The sequence below is a fragment of the Anopheles marshallii genome, chromosome 3 (genome assembly GCF_943734725.1).
Source record: "Anopheles marshallii chromosome 3, idAnoMarsDA_429_01, whole genome shotgun sequence".
NCBI classification, from domain to species: Eukaryota; Metazoa; Arthropoda; class Insecta; order Diptera; family Culicidae; genus Anopheles; species Anopheles marshallii.
Window position 1 is genome coordinate 79,852,426 of NC_071327.1, and position 15,486 is coordinate 79,867,911.

The 15,486-nt window shown below is 43.6% G+C and overlaps 1 protein-coding gene across 1 annotated transcript; it reads left to right on the forward strand.

The window, feature by feature from the left end:
• The first annotated feature begins 2,021 nt into the window (after positions 1-2,021).
• On the forward strand, positions 2,022-11,444 carry LOC128711555 (dnaJ homolog subfamily C member 13). Its single transcript, XM_053806436.1, has 14 exons — positions 2,022-2,216; positions 2,285-2,425; positions 3,230-3,430; positions 3,731-4,579; positions 4,648-5,430; positions 5,495-6,060; positions 6,155-6,323; positions 6,407-7,534; positions 7,606-7,803; positions 7,882-9,215; positions 9,289-10,708; positions 10,784-10,906; positions 10,979-11,237; positions 11,311-11,444. Exons 1-14 carry the CDS (start codon positions 2,022-2,024, stop codon positions 11,442-11,444), a joined length of 7,500 nt encoding a protein of 2,499 aa, XP_053662411.1.
• The last annotated feature ends 4,042 nt before the right edge of the window (positions 11,445-15,486 follow it).

A 15,486-nucleotide genomic window follows, 5' to 3' on the forward strand; every position in this document is an offset into this window, starting at 1 on the left:
AACACCTTGATAATTATACATCATCCTAAACATCTATACCCATTCATCGAAAACATTAAAAAATTTTATACATATTTCAGATTTCTTAAAATGTGTGCAACATCATTTTCGGTAAACAAAAATAAAATTGATTGTAATTGCAACAGGCAATGACCACTGTGCAAGAGTATTTCACATCCTACCGGCAAAAGTAAAGGAAACTGTTTTGTGGAGATACAGTAACTTGTATTTAACCTATAAGTTTTCTGGCGAGAAATTTTAACTTAAAATACTTCCTACTGTTTTTGTGATGCGTTTACCACAAAAAGCTACACACCAAACACCGTTCCCTACCGATGGTGCGTGAAATACACTTCATTCGTTTCATCGTCATCTGTCAAACAGATGAGCAATAAAAAATGGACAGCAATAAAGTGTAAGCTCGGCTCGGTGCGTACGGCGGAATCTTTTCTATAAATTAGTGATAAACTACTCGTTTTTCTAAGGTAAATAGAATATCGACTAATTCGGCAACGTACAAAGTATCGTTTGTGACTTCCACTGATACTATTTGGACGTATTTATAATAGCAATTATTCAATCTTTAGCTGCCGTTTCGGGGATGATCTAGTGTGTGTGTGTTTGTGTGGTGTAGCGAGAAGAAGAAAACAGTGGCGATTCGAGAGGAAACAGTGAAATGAAATTCTTCACCACAAAGCGATAATATACTCCCCTTTTTCAGCATCTCGATTTCAAGAGTAGTTCAATTATCAAACAGCCCCTTTGTAATGGGGAAGGGGAGTTGAAGCCGTAGTGTGCGAGTGTGTGTTTTTTCATATGTTTTGCTTAATACAACAGTTGAGTCACCATCGCTTACCCCTGATGTAGTGATTCTCGCACTATCGCATTTATGCGTGTGTTGCAGCTTTCGGAAGGCGTGTGCATAAGTAAGAGCTATGTGGACGATTGCTGTTTTAATTGTTTATAGGCGCAGATAAGGCTTCTTTCGAGACCTTCTCTGCGGTCGCCCGTTTATGTGTGATTGGACAATTCATGTGTACGGCCAAAGGTTCGTATACCGTTTCTTTGTGGATGAGCCAATCTTCCGGAAATCAGGGTGCTGATCGCGATGTAATAGTTTCGTTGCAAACAAGATTTGTTCACGCTTTCATGTAGCCGACATCTAGCAGGCGATGTACATGCTAAATACTGCTGCGTTGCTATATTCGTGATATCAACAGTGCACAAATGAGGCAACTTCCTACAGGGTTTAAACAATCTGCCAGTAGATATACGTTCGGGTACTATGGGTCCAATGCGTGGGGTTAATGGTTTCATTTTCTTTCCATATCATTGCAGACCCACCACATTGTAGCGATTTAGCGACATCCGATTTTTAAAAAACTTGCCATCCACCGAATCGTACTTCTCCGAACAAAAAAAACAGCTGCGAAAGTAACATCATGCACCTTCTGTTCATTCCACCACTGTCCATTGGTTAAAACAGAAATATACGCAAGCAATATAAACACGCGAAAAGAAACAGTGCAACCCCGGGAGTTGTTGTCGTTGCGTTCAATAATTGTATCCAATTACCACCGAAAAATAATAGCCCTGACGTGTGTGCACCAGCGAGTCGACATTGACTTCCTGCTGGAGGAAGTAATATGTTGAAGTAGTAGACTCTTGCCGCTATCATTGGTTGTGACCGTGTGTGTGTTTCTACACAAAGGTGTAGGATATATTGGTCATTGAAGAAAGCGAAGGTGTAAATCGTTGGGACAAAACGGAAAGGTAATCGCAAAGTTTCTCCCGCAAAGCATCCCGCATGTCGCTGACCCGCCCCTGACGATCAACGGACGTCGTTGGTGAGCTGATAGTATTTCATGTGTGTTGTTACTGCTGTGTATGTCCCAGTTACGCGATCTGCCTGCTTATGCTGTGTGGCTTATCAGTGGTACGACGTCGACGACAGTGCTAAAAGGTCAACATAATCCGTTCATAATCACCCGGTTTGAGGTTGAGCCGGTGTGTCAGTGAAAATGGCAAACGCGACCGAAAATGGCATCGATCTGGAATGTTTTCTCGTTACAAAACACTCGTGGAAAGGAAAGTACAAGCGCATCCTGTCGATCGGATCGACCGGCGTATCGACGTACAATCCGGACAAATTCGATGTCACCAACCGGTGGCCGTACGGTGAGGTGATCAGCGTACTACCGAACCGATCCGGCAATGTAAGTAACATGTTATCCGCCCATCGTTGTTAACGTAAACATTAATACTGTTTCCTTTCCGTTTGCAGACGGCATACGAATTTGCACTGAATTTACGCAAGGACAAAAAAATCGACACGATCAAGCTTTCCTCCGAAAACCGCAACGAGATACTCACATCGTTGCTGAAATACCACAAAGAGTTCGCAGAGAAACCGAAACAAACTCTGGTAAGCATTACGGGCGGCGCTCTGTATACTCACCTCATCCCACGTATTAACTCAGGCCCAGGTTGTTGTTTTGTGTTGTGATATATGTTTGTGCGCATACATGTGGCACTGTTGATGTATTTTTTTACGTTTTTTGTCATTGGTGTACGTGTCCAACTTATGTTCACTTCATTTGCATAGAACTGAGGGATGGCTTAAGCATTTTTTGGGAGTTTGTTCGTGGATTTACAATAAAAAATATCTTCATGGAGGTTTTCAGTTTCCTAACGCCTTCATGCCAATTTGCTGTTTATTACGATATTATTTAGTACGAGGCTCATAACATTAAACGAATTTAGAAGTTTACATATTTTAACAAAACACATGTTTCTGTTTGTTGTAATATTTAAGGGTTTGATTTTAATTTAACATTATACTTTACTAAAACCAATTTCGGTCTCACCGGTATCTAACACAAGTGGGTCAGATCATCTCTTGTGTCAGCACGGCAACAGCAACCCGTGTTCTTGTGGAATATGCAATGCAAAGCAACACGGTCACTTAACCTTGTCCTTCGTGTTTTGTACTTAACCACTGCGAACTGATCATACCCTTTTGGATGCCAAATCCCTTTCAGGTCCTCAGTTTTCTGTTGATTGCGATTGTGGCGGGAAGAGTTAATCTAAAGTTTCCCAAATTCAAAACGACCAAATACAACCTTTGACATTTGTTATATCCTTTCTCACTTTCTCCCACTTTTCTTGTCCCACGCCTTGCCATCTGCACACATTGTTCACGTTTGCCGTTTCCGTTTGTTGTTTCCAGGATGATGTAGAAAGTCCTGTCGAGTCGTTCTATTCGTCATCTTTCCCATCAGCTTCATTGCATTCCTCCACTTCCGCTGACCGGGAAGAAGCGGGTAGCAAGAAGGTTGAGTGGACATGGTGGTTAAAGACAATTGTTGCATCATTTCTTCCGCTGACACCACCGGTTCTGCCATGTTTGCCGTGCTGTACGGTGCTAAAAGTGAGTGTCTAACCCTTGTTTTGCACCGAGCGTTCGTTTGTTGTTTCGACAGGAGAGTAGTTTAATTGGGCCAAGGGTTGTGTGAGTCGATAGAGAAAATTGAAAATTGTGCTAGATATGCCAGGATGTACATTATCGGGTGGGCTGGAAGAAGGTAGTGTAAATATTTTTATCTTTATGTGCTCTTTCATAATTTGTTCTGTCGAAATTTCGTTTCAGACTTTTTTTATTTGTGCTGTGTTACTCGTTGCAACAGAGTAAATAATGATGTACAATTTATCATTTTCTTTTCTTTTCCAGAAATTCAATGCCTACAAACATCATTGGTCTGGTACAACACTGCCAACGGTGTTAGAAGTTACGCCAGCTTCGTTGGATCAGCTGGACCCTACCACCAGTACGGTGCTGGCCAGCTACAACTACAAGGACATCGATGGAATCATTGGCATTCAGGATTATCCGAACGGCATTGTGTTGGCGTACGGAGGCCACAGTCGGTTACATCTATTTCGCGTCGAAAACAATCATGAAGTTGTGCAAATGATCGTACAGAACGCGCAGCAGTATCTCGGCATTGACATTAAGGTGCTGAAGAAGCAAATCTCGCTTGAACAGTTCGAACAGCAGCGCTTCGGTGCGTACAGTGGCGATCAGCATCAGACATCCATGTCGGAGTTTACCGTGCAGAAAATCACCCCTCGTCACTCGGAACCGATGCGACGCATACTGTGCCTAACCGATACAACCGTTCTCGAGCGTGATCCACAAACGTACAGCATTTGTACGTTGCGGCCGCTTGACAACATTTACGCGCTTGTACGGCATGCAGACAACATTCAGAAGTTTTCTATCGAATACAAGAATGGGCTCGTACGATCGTACATTACAAACGATCGAGACTCGCTGCTGGCAACGTTGCTTGATGCGGTACGATCCTGCGGAAACCAAGATGTGCATGTGCGTATCTCTAACACACCACGTGGTAAAAGAGTTGGCCCGCTGACGGTGAGTGTAGACGAGGAAACGGAAGCGAATCTGCTGCGATACATCATCAGTAACTATCAGTATCCGGTGAAGCGCATTGATGTGATGGAGCGATTCAATGCGAACATTCCGTACAGCGGTTTAAATTACAGCGTAACTCAAGATGTACGTAACGGCTTTTTTATATTGCTAGCGTCTGAATTTCCCATCACTCATTCTTCTTTTCATTGTAGAGTATTTTTGCCGAAAGTAAGGAGCGACTGATAACGGGTGCGCTGCAGGCCCTAATTGGCAGCAAGGAAGATAACGCTCAACTGAACAACGTTGAGCTGGAAGCTTCGTTTCACGTGCTTCGCCGGCTGCTTGCAAGTAAGGTAGGCTTTGCCGCATTTACGAATCTCCCAGGATTTCGGGAAGCAATCGGATTAAAGGTTGTGCACGCCCTCAAACGCAACGATCTAGCCGTCACGTACGCCGCCATTGATATGATCAACTCGCTCATGCACTCCGATCATGATCTGAAGCAGGAACAGCTGAACAAATCGTCGCTGCTGCACACGAAAGCCTTTCTTGAGCAGTTGCTGGACATGTGGAGCAAACATGTGAACCTTGGCAGTGGGGCGCTCGTACTATCGGCTATGTTGGACTTTCTGACGTTCGCTTTGTGCGTGCCGTACAGTGAGACGACCGATGGAAAGCAATTCGATTTGCTACTCGAAATGGTTGCCTCAAGGGGACGTACATTGTACAAACTGTTCCAACATCCGTCGCTGGCGATTGTCAAAGGCAGTGGATTGGTAATGCGAGCCTTGATTGAAGAGGGTGATGCGCCCATTTCCACCCAAATGCAAACGTTAGCGCTGGACGAGGCGGCCCTTTGCCGGCATTTACTGGTAGCATTGTACACGCCTGCGAACGATTCCACTATGATCACACATCGACAGCTGTCGAGACATCTGGTTGGTCTATGGATAACCGACAGTGACGATGCAATGAATCTTTTAAAACGAATATTCGTAAGTTTGCCGGCAACTTGAAATGCAGGATATTTTATTATATGCCAAATTGATACATTTCTAGCCGGCTGGATTGCTGTCATTCCTTGAAAGTGAAGAAGCCGTCCCGAAGGAAGATGTCGAGGAGGATAAGCTGAACTTTCGAGATAATCTGAAGCTAGCAGTGCAACATTCCGGCAACAATAGCAAACAACGCTTGAACTACTTAATCGAGAAACACCTGGAGGGCATCAAGCACTGGGGCATGAATTTGCTCGATGTACGCCAAGAAAAACTGCAGCAAACGCAAAAGAACCGACCGATCGTGTTGCGTAACCGGCGTCAGAAGAAAAAGGTTGGTGAACAGGTGGTCAATTTGCCGCTGTTTTTCTACCAGTTCGGTAAAACCCATGCCATGCCAAACTTAATTTGGAATCATAAAACACGTGAGGAACTGCGTTCGGCGCTGGAAAACGAATTGCGACAATTTACGGCCGACAAGGACCTTGCGGGCAGCATGCTGGTGGCATGGAATTACGATGAGTTCGAGGTGCAGTATCAATGCTTGGCGGACGAAATTAAGATAGGAGATTACTACATTCGTTTGCTGCTAGAGCGTGATGATTGGCCCCAAAATTTGGTGAAAAATCCGTAAGTAGGGATCCATTAAATCCCAGGTAGAATGTAAGAAGCCTTTGTGTTTCCATATGCCGTAACCTTTGTTTTCCTTTCGTTATAATTATAGCATCGAGCTGTTTAATGCATTGTATAGGCGAGTTTTGTGTCGGAACCGTTTGAATGACGATCAGCTTACGGTGACTTCATTGCAAGCTCTGGCCAAGGTGTACAAACGGTACTACGAGGAGATAGGCTACTTCAGTGATATGCCGTACATTCTCCAAATGTTAGATAGGGTAAGAAGCTAAATATTTTCCGTCGTATATAATGGACATTGTAGTTCTTAATTAACAACCTTTTTTTTTGTTACTTTTTCCAGTGTCTTTCTCCTGCGCTTCGTGACGCATTAATAATATTGATAAAGAACCTAGTACTGCACAAATCAAACTGTCGTCCGCTAACCGATCATGTCAACTATCTGGTGGATTTGATCACGCTAGCACACCTGCACAAAGGACGCGCAACATTAAACACCAAAACGAACGTCATCGAAGCTGGTCCGAACATGAAGCTGCACGAGGAGAAAGACTGGTACTACAATGTGGAGCGCGAGAACGAAAAGCCGGAACGTTGCGGACCTGTCACATTCTCCGAGTTGAAGGAACTCTGGTCCAAAGGCGTTTTGACGCCGCGCACGCGCTGCTGGGCGGTGGGAATGGATGGGTGGCGTTCGTTGCAACAAATACCTCAGCTTAAGTGGTGCCTCATGGCTAAGGGCACACCGTTGTTTAACGAAACAGAACTAGCGCAACATGTGCTGGATATCCTTAACAAATGCACTAGCTTTTTCCCGAGTCGAGCACGCGATGGTGAAGCCGTTCTGATTCCCGGGCCACGATTGTCGCGCAAACTGTCAGAATTTATCTGCCTACCGCACATTGTGCAGGTCTGTCTGACGCACGATCCGGGTTTACTTGAGCGTGTGGCAACATTGCTGTGCCAGATCATGGAGGATAACCCGGAGATGTCGAAGGTGTATCTAACGGGAGTGTTTTACTTCATGCTTATGTATACCGGTAGCAATATCCTGCCGATTGCACGTTTCCTGAAGATGACGCACATGAAGCAAGCGTTCCGCAGCGAAGACGGTAGCTCGCAGTCGGGTATAATGCACCGTAGCATACTTGGCCAGCTGCTGCCAGAGGCGATGATCTGCTTCCTGGAGAACCATAGTGCCGAAAAGTTCGCCGAAACGTTTCTGGGCGAATTTGATACACCGGAGGTGATATGGAGTTCAGAAATGCGTCGCATGCTGATCGAGAAGATTTCTGCCCATATAGCCGATTTTACGCCCAAGCTCAAAGGACACACGATGGCTCGGTATCCTTACTTGGCGATACCGGTGATTAGCTATCCACAGCTGGAAAACGAGCTGTTCTGTCATATCTTTTACCTTCGGCATCTGTGCGATACCACCAAGTTTCCAAACTGGCCCATACCTGATCCGGTAAGCCCTAAAATTATGATTTGAGGGTGGAATTCGAGGAAATTGATAACTTTTTATTCTGTTCTTCGTAGGTACAATTGCTGAAGCATACTTTGGATGCGTGGCGTAAGGAAGTTGAAAAGAAGCCTTCCGAAATGACCGTAACACAGGCGTATCTTGATTTGGACTTTGACGTCAGTAAAAATCCTCACCCAGAAGAATCGGCCATTCGGAAGGCATATTACCGTTTGGCACAGATGTATCATCCAGATAAAAATCCCAATGGAAGGGTAAGATTAAAAAAAAAAAAACAAATCTATTGATTCGGCTTATTGCTAACTGTAATGATTGATTTATGGTTCTAATAGGAAATATTTGAACGTGTCAACCGAGCCTACGAGTTTTTGTGCTCCCGGAACGCATTAAACACTGATGGACCGAATCCGAGCAATATCGTACTAATTCTCCGCACCCAGTCGATTCTATTTGAACGATATTCAGAAGAACTTCGGCCGTACAAATATGCCGGATATCCGCAGCTTATCAAGACGATACGGTTGGAAACGAAGGACGATCAGCTGTTCTCCAAAACGGTTCCGCTGCTCAGTGCAGCGTCCGAACTGTGCTACCATACAGTACACTGTTCTGCACTGAACGCAGAGGAGTTGCGACGTGAGGAAGGTATCGAGGCACTGTTGGATGCATACTCACGTTGTGTCTCTATCATGGGTGTAGATTCCAAGCGTGATTCGCTACATTACGAAGTGATTTCAAACATAACGCGCTGCTTCGATGTGGCCTGTTGCTTTGACAGCTGCCGCAAGAAGATCCTCGAGTTACCGCAGCTGATTGCCGATGTGTGCCGAGTAGTTTACTTCAAGCATTCGCTTTCAGTTAGCTTAGTTACGAGCTTGGCAGTAAACAACGTTGAGCTGCAATGTAATCTCGTGCGCAACGGTGTGCTGTGGTCATTGATGATGTTCCTGTTCGACTATGATTACACGTTGGATGAAAGTGGTGTAACATCGGAGGAAAAATCCAACACACAACAAGTAGCGAACAATCTTGCCAAACTGTCGTTGCTCGCATGTGTTGCATTGGCTGGGTACAGTATGACGCTGATTGATGACCCGAAGGTAGCCGTATTGAAGGCGACAACGGGTCCGAAAGGCAACAGTAGCAGTCCCTCGATCCTGCGAAGTGATTCACCGCAAACGGTTGCAACAAGGCAAGCAAGCCAAACATATTCGCAAAACGCATCGAATTTAATACAGAATAACTCGAGCTTGATTCAATCAGTTGCCAATATTGACAAGGCGTTGCAAGAGAAGAAAAACAGCGAATCAGCCGTTGTAGCAACTGGCGAAGAAGCGGAACTGCCGGATGAATGTGAGAAAGGCTTGCAGAATAAGAAGTACAAAATAAACAGCGTACATCCACCTGCGAACACGGTGATAAAACTAATACTGGACCAGCTGCTAACACCGTACGTGGCTGGCAAGATGGTGTCGGATACTGAGCAGAACGTGCTGAAGATGTTGAACTCGAATACACGCAATCCGTATCTCATATGGGACAACGGAACTCGGGCACAGCTGACAGACTTTCTCGAACACCAGCGAACCGTTGCCGCAAGGGAACAGTACGAAGATGTGTCGGAAATAAACGAGCTTGTGCAAGGTTTCTCATACGATGCACATCGGTAAGTAGAATAAATTGGAGCGTACTTGTGATAACACATTGGTGATTTTTCAATTTTCCCCCAACATTTGTAGAGACGAGCTTAAGATCGGTGGAATTTTCATCCGTGTCTACAACGAAATGCCAACGTTTACGATCACCAACCCAAAAAGTTTCGTGATAGACTTGCTGGAGTTTCTCAAACAAGGCTACAATCACCTGCACGGAACAACGGTCCCGAATTCCAGTGCCAATTCGACACCGACAGCGGCTAACCAGGCTGTACCGGGTGGAATATTGGTTCCGACGAAAGCTTGGAAACCGATGGTACCACCGCCACCAGCAAAGCGCACTGCTGGCCTGCAATCACCGGCAACTACCCCCGGTAGTGACATCAGCGCCGTGTTGAGCGAATATGCCCGATCAAAGCAGCGTAATCAGCTGGAACGCTCATCCGGCAGCCTCGATGCGGGTTCCACCCACCGGTACGATTTCTCTAACAATCCGAATGCCATCAAACACATGCTAATGGCACTACAGGCCCTCATCTCGGTGATCAAATCGAATACTAACGTAGAAATCCAATGTATTGGGCATTTTGAGATGCTTTTCGGGTTACTGTCTACGAGCGAATGCGGACAGGAGAGTCGTACGATCAAGACACTCGCTCTCGAGGTCGTCTGTTTGGTGTCAAGAAACAAGGAATGCGTTACGGAGATCGCAGCTTGTGAAATCGCAGGCCGGTATCTAATCGTGCTGAAGGATCCTGATTTGCGCGAACATCAGCCACGCGTTTTGGAGACGCTCTCTGGGTTGCTTAACGTTCCTAAAATGATAAAAGAAGCACACACCAAGGGTGCGGTTATCTATCTGCTGGATCTGTTCTGCAACTCGAACAACCCCGCTATTCGGGAGCAGTGTGCGGAACTACTGGCAAAGATGAATGCAGACAAACTGAGCGGTCCGAAGGTGCGCATCACGATGTGCAAGTACTTGCCGCCCGTATTTCTGGATGCCATGATCGATTCCACTTCCGTGGCAGTACAAATGTATGAATCAATCCACGAACATCCGGAGCTAATATGGAACGACGAGATCCGAGCGAGCGTGTCTGATGCGGTCCGTGATATGGCGGATAGTTTCTATGTGCAGCAGAAGCGCAACCCCAAAGCGGCTTGGCGAGATCCGGAAATTTTGCCGGAGCTGCTCTCAAACGAACTGGTTGTGTCCGGAGTGTATCTGCGACTGTACGTGTCGAATCCGGGTTGGACGCTACGCAAACCGAAACAGTTCCTGGCCGATCTGCTTGACTTCATTGTGGACAGTATCAGCCGCAGCGGGATGGACAAGGATGTATTGGATCTAGCCACTACGGCACTGGTTTTATTGCTAAACGCTCAGCCGAATCTAGCAGATTCAATACCAGTTCTTGGGCACATACCGAAATTTTTCCGCCAGCTTTCCGTTCAGCCAAAGAGTGCCCTCACAGTATTGCATCAGCTTTCCCTGTCCGAGGTAAGAGCTTGTTGTGGCTAATGAAATACTGTAACGCTTTGGTTAACGTTGTATTTTCCTTCAATTATTTACCAGATTTGCGTCAGCGCTATCTCACAGACGGAATGTATACCGTCGTTGAAATCATGCATGGAGCACCATCGAGATCTGACGGCGACTGCTTGCGAAACGTTGAGTCGATTGTTCAAATGTCAACATGTACGTAGACATGGGACTAAGCGTTCATAGAATGCATTAACTTAACATTAATTAATCTCTTTCTACTTCCAGGATTCACTTATACGTCAATCACTAGAGTGTCAATTAATTCCTTACCTGGTCGCGTTGCTCGACAGCCGCCTAGTGTTGGCGAACAATCCAGCAATGGTAAAGGCACAGATTGTTGCCGCTCTCAAAGCGATGAGCGCGAACCTTACGTACGGTGATCGGGTCACGCATCTGCTCAACCAGTACCCGATCTGGGCGGAATACCGTGATCAGAAGCACGATCTCTTCATAACCGATACCGATGTGCGAGGATATCTAATGGGTACGCAATTATCAGCAGCAAAGTTGGGAGCGCAAACATTCTAACAAAAACACTTCTTCATTTTGCATCTTAGGCGCACCAAATACGACGGCCGGTTATCTGACGCAGGGTCCGGCCAAAAATGTAGAAGTGCTCACCTCGCCACCTCCGATCGATCGGGACGATCCATTGTTTGCGCGTAGCAACAGCAGCGGTGGCAGCGTGTAGTATCTCACATCCCCAACGACCTCAACACGATTCGTATCCATCGTTTCCAGGTTTTGGTCGATTGCTTATTGAGTCGTTCCCTATTGGCAGCGTAGTGCATGGTGTGAAAAGCTAAAAAAGGAGGTATGAAACAGACATGACGTCGTATTTCATTATACGATGTAGTATGCAGCGGTGCACTACGTTCACTACAACAACAACCAACACTCATTTCACACTTTATTTAATCACCCTTAGTGTAGCTTATCTTCGTTTCTTCCCTCTCCTCTTATTCTGTTGTAATGTGATATTTTATACTAGCAAAGAGAAAACTGAAATTATATTGAAAAAAAAATGCAAGAAGCAAACACAAAACGATACAAAGCATAACTGTTCGCGCATACTAATGCAGCAACGAAACGTTGTAAAATACTATCGGTAATCCTGTTCGAAGGAGAGTGCAACATAAGCAGATGGTATAAAACAGGATTGTATATGACAAAATCATGTTCCAAGAAAATGAAAATAAAAGAAATGTTGCTGAATATATCAACGTGCGTTGTGAAAATCGAAACGGTTGAACATAAGAAGAAAATCACGAGTAAAGTTGTATGCTGCGTTCAAACAAGGGTAAGTAATTTTAATCTTTAGCTTATTAGTAATTTATGTCCATACTTATATTCGTCTTATGAAGCCTCACTTTTCCGCCATAAAAGAGATATACCAATATCAACTACAGATCCTATTGAGATCGATTGGTTGTGTAGACATTTTCCTGTTGCACGTTCGTTCATTAAATTTCACATATTTTTAATTAACAATTGTTTCTTTTCGATCGTTGACATCGCCGTAATACTAACAAGAAACTAAAAAAATGTTCGTCACTTTTCGATCGTTGAAGTCTCCGTTGAAGTCAAGCTGAAAGGTAGTTTCTCTCTTTTCGATCGTTGAAGTCTCTTCGAGGAATGGTTGGTTACTTCATTACGGTTATACGGTTTTACAAACACAAAGTTAAAGATCACATACAGTTTCGAAATTATTTTTTTTATATCTTTATTATATAGTTTCAGACTTTTTTGTAACACATTTTCTCATTTTTCTCTCGCCACTATGCATCGCATTTAGCATCTGTTTGTTTGTCTGGGTTTTCTTTTGCGTTAGATTCTTCTGCACGACCCACCCGCAGCCGGTCGAAATGTTTAGCCAATCTATGTTTTCCACTTTCGCTTACAATTAGTCCTAAGGATGGTTGGTAATGGTGGAAAAGAGATAGGAGAAACAAGAAGGAAAAAAGGGAATACACATTTCCAACAGCAAACACCCATTTTACGTTTGCCAATCGTCTGCGGAGTCGTTTCAACTATTTTGCAGCTACATATGCTTTTCCTTCTTCTGATAGTGTTTCTGATCAGGTTCAGTTTTCTGTTATAGAATCGGAGCGGTTCTTCTTACTAGGAATACTTTTTGTTTCTTTCTTTACTTTAAATCCTCTTTATCGTACTGTTTTGTCTCTCTCTCTCACTCTCTTTTCATTTTTCCCTCTCTTATTTCGCATGATGAAGCTGTGTTATGATTCTTTCTGTTTACAGCATAATGAACACTAAAACAGCTATTCGGCATGTTGATGCGAAAAAAACGAAAACACCGGTAAACGACCAACAAAAGAAACGACTGACACGCTAAACATGAAAGCTTTTTTGGTTGTTGGAAAAATTACAACATAACAACATGCAACATGGCGGTTTGATGCTCTGGTAGTGCTAATGGGATCTACAATGTGTGGCACACACACACACACACATAGCTTCATACGTCCTGTTTACATTGTTTAACTTGTGTATATGCTTTTTTTCTATGTGTTTTGTGAATGTTTTTGGGTTCCTTTCACTTTACTGTGCTACTTTATATAAAGTTATACATGGCTTTCGTTCACTATATATTTCTTGCACCATTCGCATGGTGTAGGTGCGTGTTTGTTGGTTGTCCTTTTTCTGTAAACGCGTCTTGCTAAGTTCTATAATTTGTTTTTTTTTGTTTTTTGCATGTAAAATGTGTAGGTTTTGTTGTTTTCCACCTTTCCACCGATCGTTTATGTGTTTTCCTATACGGGTTAGAAGAAAGTATGCTGGCGCGAAAAATCTGATTTCCTCTAACGAGGAAATATAGTAATTCTTTTCCTCTTCGTGCGCGTTGTCACTTTGCCACGGAAGTATTTTCGGAGTTAAGAGATGGTCTGCCCGACTGTTGATTGATGTGGAGAAGCATTCGAATGGAAAAACAAATCCTACCGGTCAAAAACCAGCTACACACACACACACCTCGTCCTCTGCATTCGGTGGAGTGTAAATAAGAAAAAGAAGCAATAACAAAGCGAACAATGAATGTGCTGCCAGCGAGGCTAGAGCCTTCTTTCTCAACTTTTGTGTTTTACCACTTGTGCCGGTTTAGGTCCACCCTTTAACCGTTCATCACAAATCACGCTTCTATCATTTGGATTCGTTTCAGGCGCCTTTTATTTTCATCATTTTTTTTTTGCTTGTTGTTTTCCACTTATCGTTTTTCGTGTTTCGAGTTGAGCTGTTTGACAATTGTTTTTTGGGTTTGTTTTTGGTTTTATAGCAATTTCGATTACGTATTTATCGGCCGCTCTCGTTCGATTTTCGGCAGACGATTCGCGCGTGTGTGTGTGTGTATGTTTTGTTTTTATTTGCTAAGTTGCGTCTCGTTCTTCGTACGCACCGTGTTCTAAACACACAAACACACCATTTTGTGTATGTTCTGTTCCTTCTCTTCTTACTTGTTTGTTCAAATATTACGCACTATTCTAAATATGTGATTGTTGGTTTGGGTTCTTTTTTCTTACTCTTTGCTTTGTAATCTTTTACCGTTTGCATTCCGTTTCGCTTGCCGCAGCAAAAGCTTCCCCTTTTCTGTTTCGATTTTACATGTTCCGGGTGGTTTTTGTTTAATGTTTACCATTCCACCATTTCGCGTGACACCTAATGGCAATAGAAAATAGGACTTTTGTTATTCTTCTCGCGTTCGTTTCCATTGTTTTTGTTTTTTTTTGTTTGAATAAGGAGAGGGAATTATTTCTATGGTGAATGGTTTTGTTCTTTGTTTTGTAGTTGAATCATTTTACTGGCTGAAACCGTATCCTCCCTTGTGTTCAGGTGGGTTGCCATACGTCTCTTTCTTTGTTTCTATATAATGTATTTTGTAGCGTGTTTTTTTTTAAGTAAAGCTTATCAAATGATGTCCTTTTTTATGAAAATGAAAACGGAGAAAAACATATTGTAATTTTCTAGAAAATTTAAACAAAACCAGCTACAAGTTGTGATCCTGGACCATCTCTCGCTTCTCGATTCTCTGTGCCTGTGTATGTCTCTGATGGTTGACGAGAAAATACTAATTCTTCCGTTGGCCTGTCATAGTGCATCACTCTATTGGTTGTTGTGACACGGTCCTCACATGTAGGAAATCTGATACGAGACTCCAGCACTGTCTTCATACTATACAGGATGTTCCCTATCAGTGGAATGGCTATTTCCTGTACTGTTTGTATGTGGATGTGTTTTCGTGTTTGATTTTGTAGAAAAATCTACGCGACAAAAACCCTCATCCGTCACGCGTGTTGGTATATGTGTTGTTAAATTCATGTCCTACTCGTTTGCGGTGAAGCTGTAATAATCGTCAGCGCGGCATCGGCCACTGTTCTCCCACGCGGGAGCCAAACAGCAGGGAAACGCATGGAGTCGCCTCTAGAGCACGCCTGTTTAGTGTACGTTAACATTTGTTTTAATGTTTTGTTTTACCGACTTTTCTTACTATTTGTTACTCAGTTTACGTTTAAGTGAAACACTTAGGGCAGTGATATATTGATGTTTTTTTTTTCTTCAGTGTATTCGGGCTTTGTTCCGTAAGTGACAGATAGTTGCGTTTTGTGTGTAATGGTTTACTTTTTTTATTGGGTTTTTTTATGTCTTTTGCTCCACACACTTTGTTTGTTTGTTGGACTTTGCTTGGCGATTCCCTCAATGTGTTTCGGTTTCGTGGTTTTCCT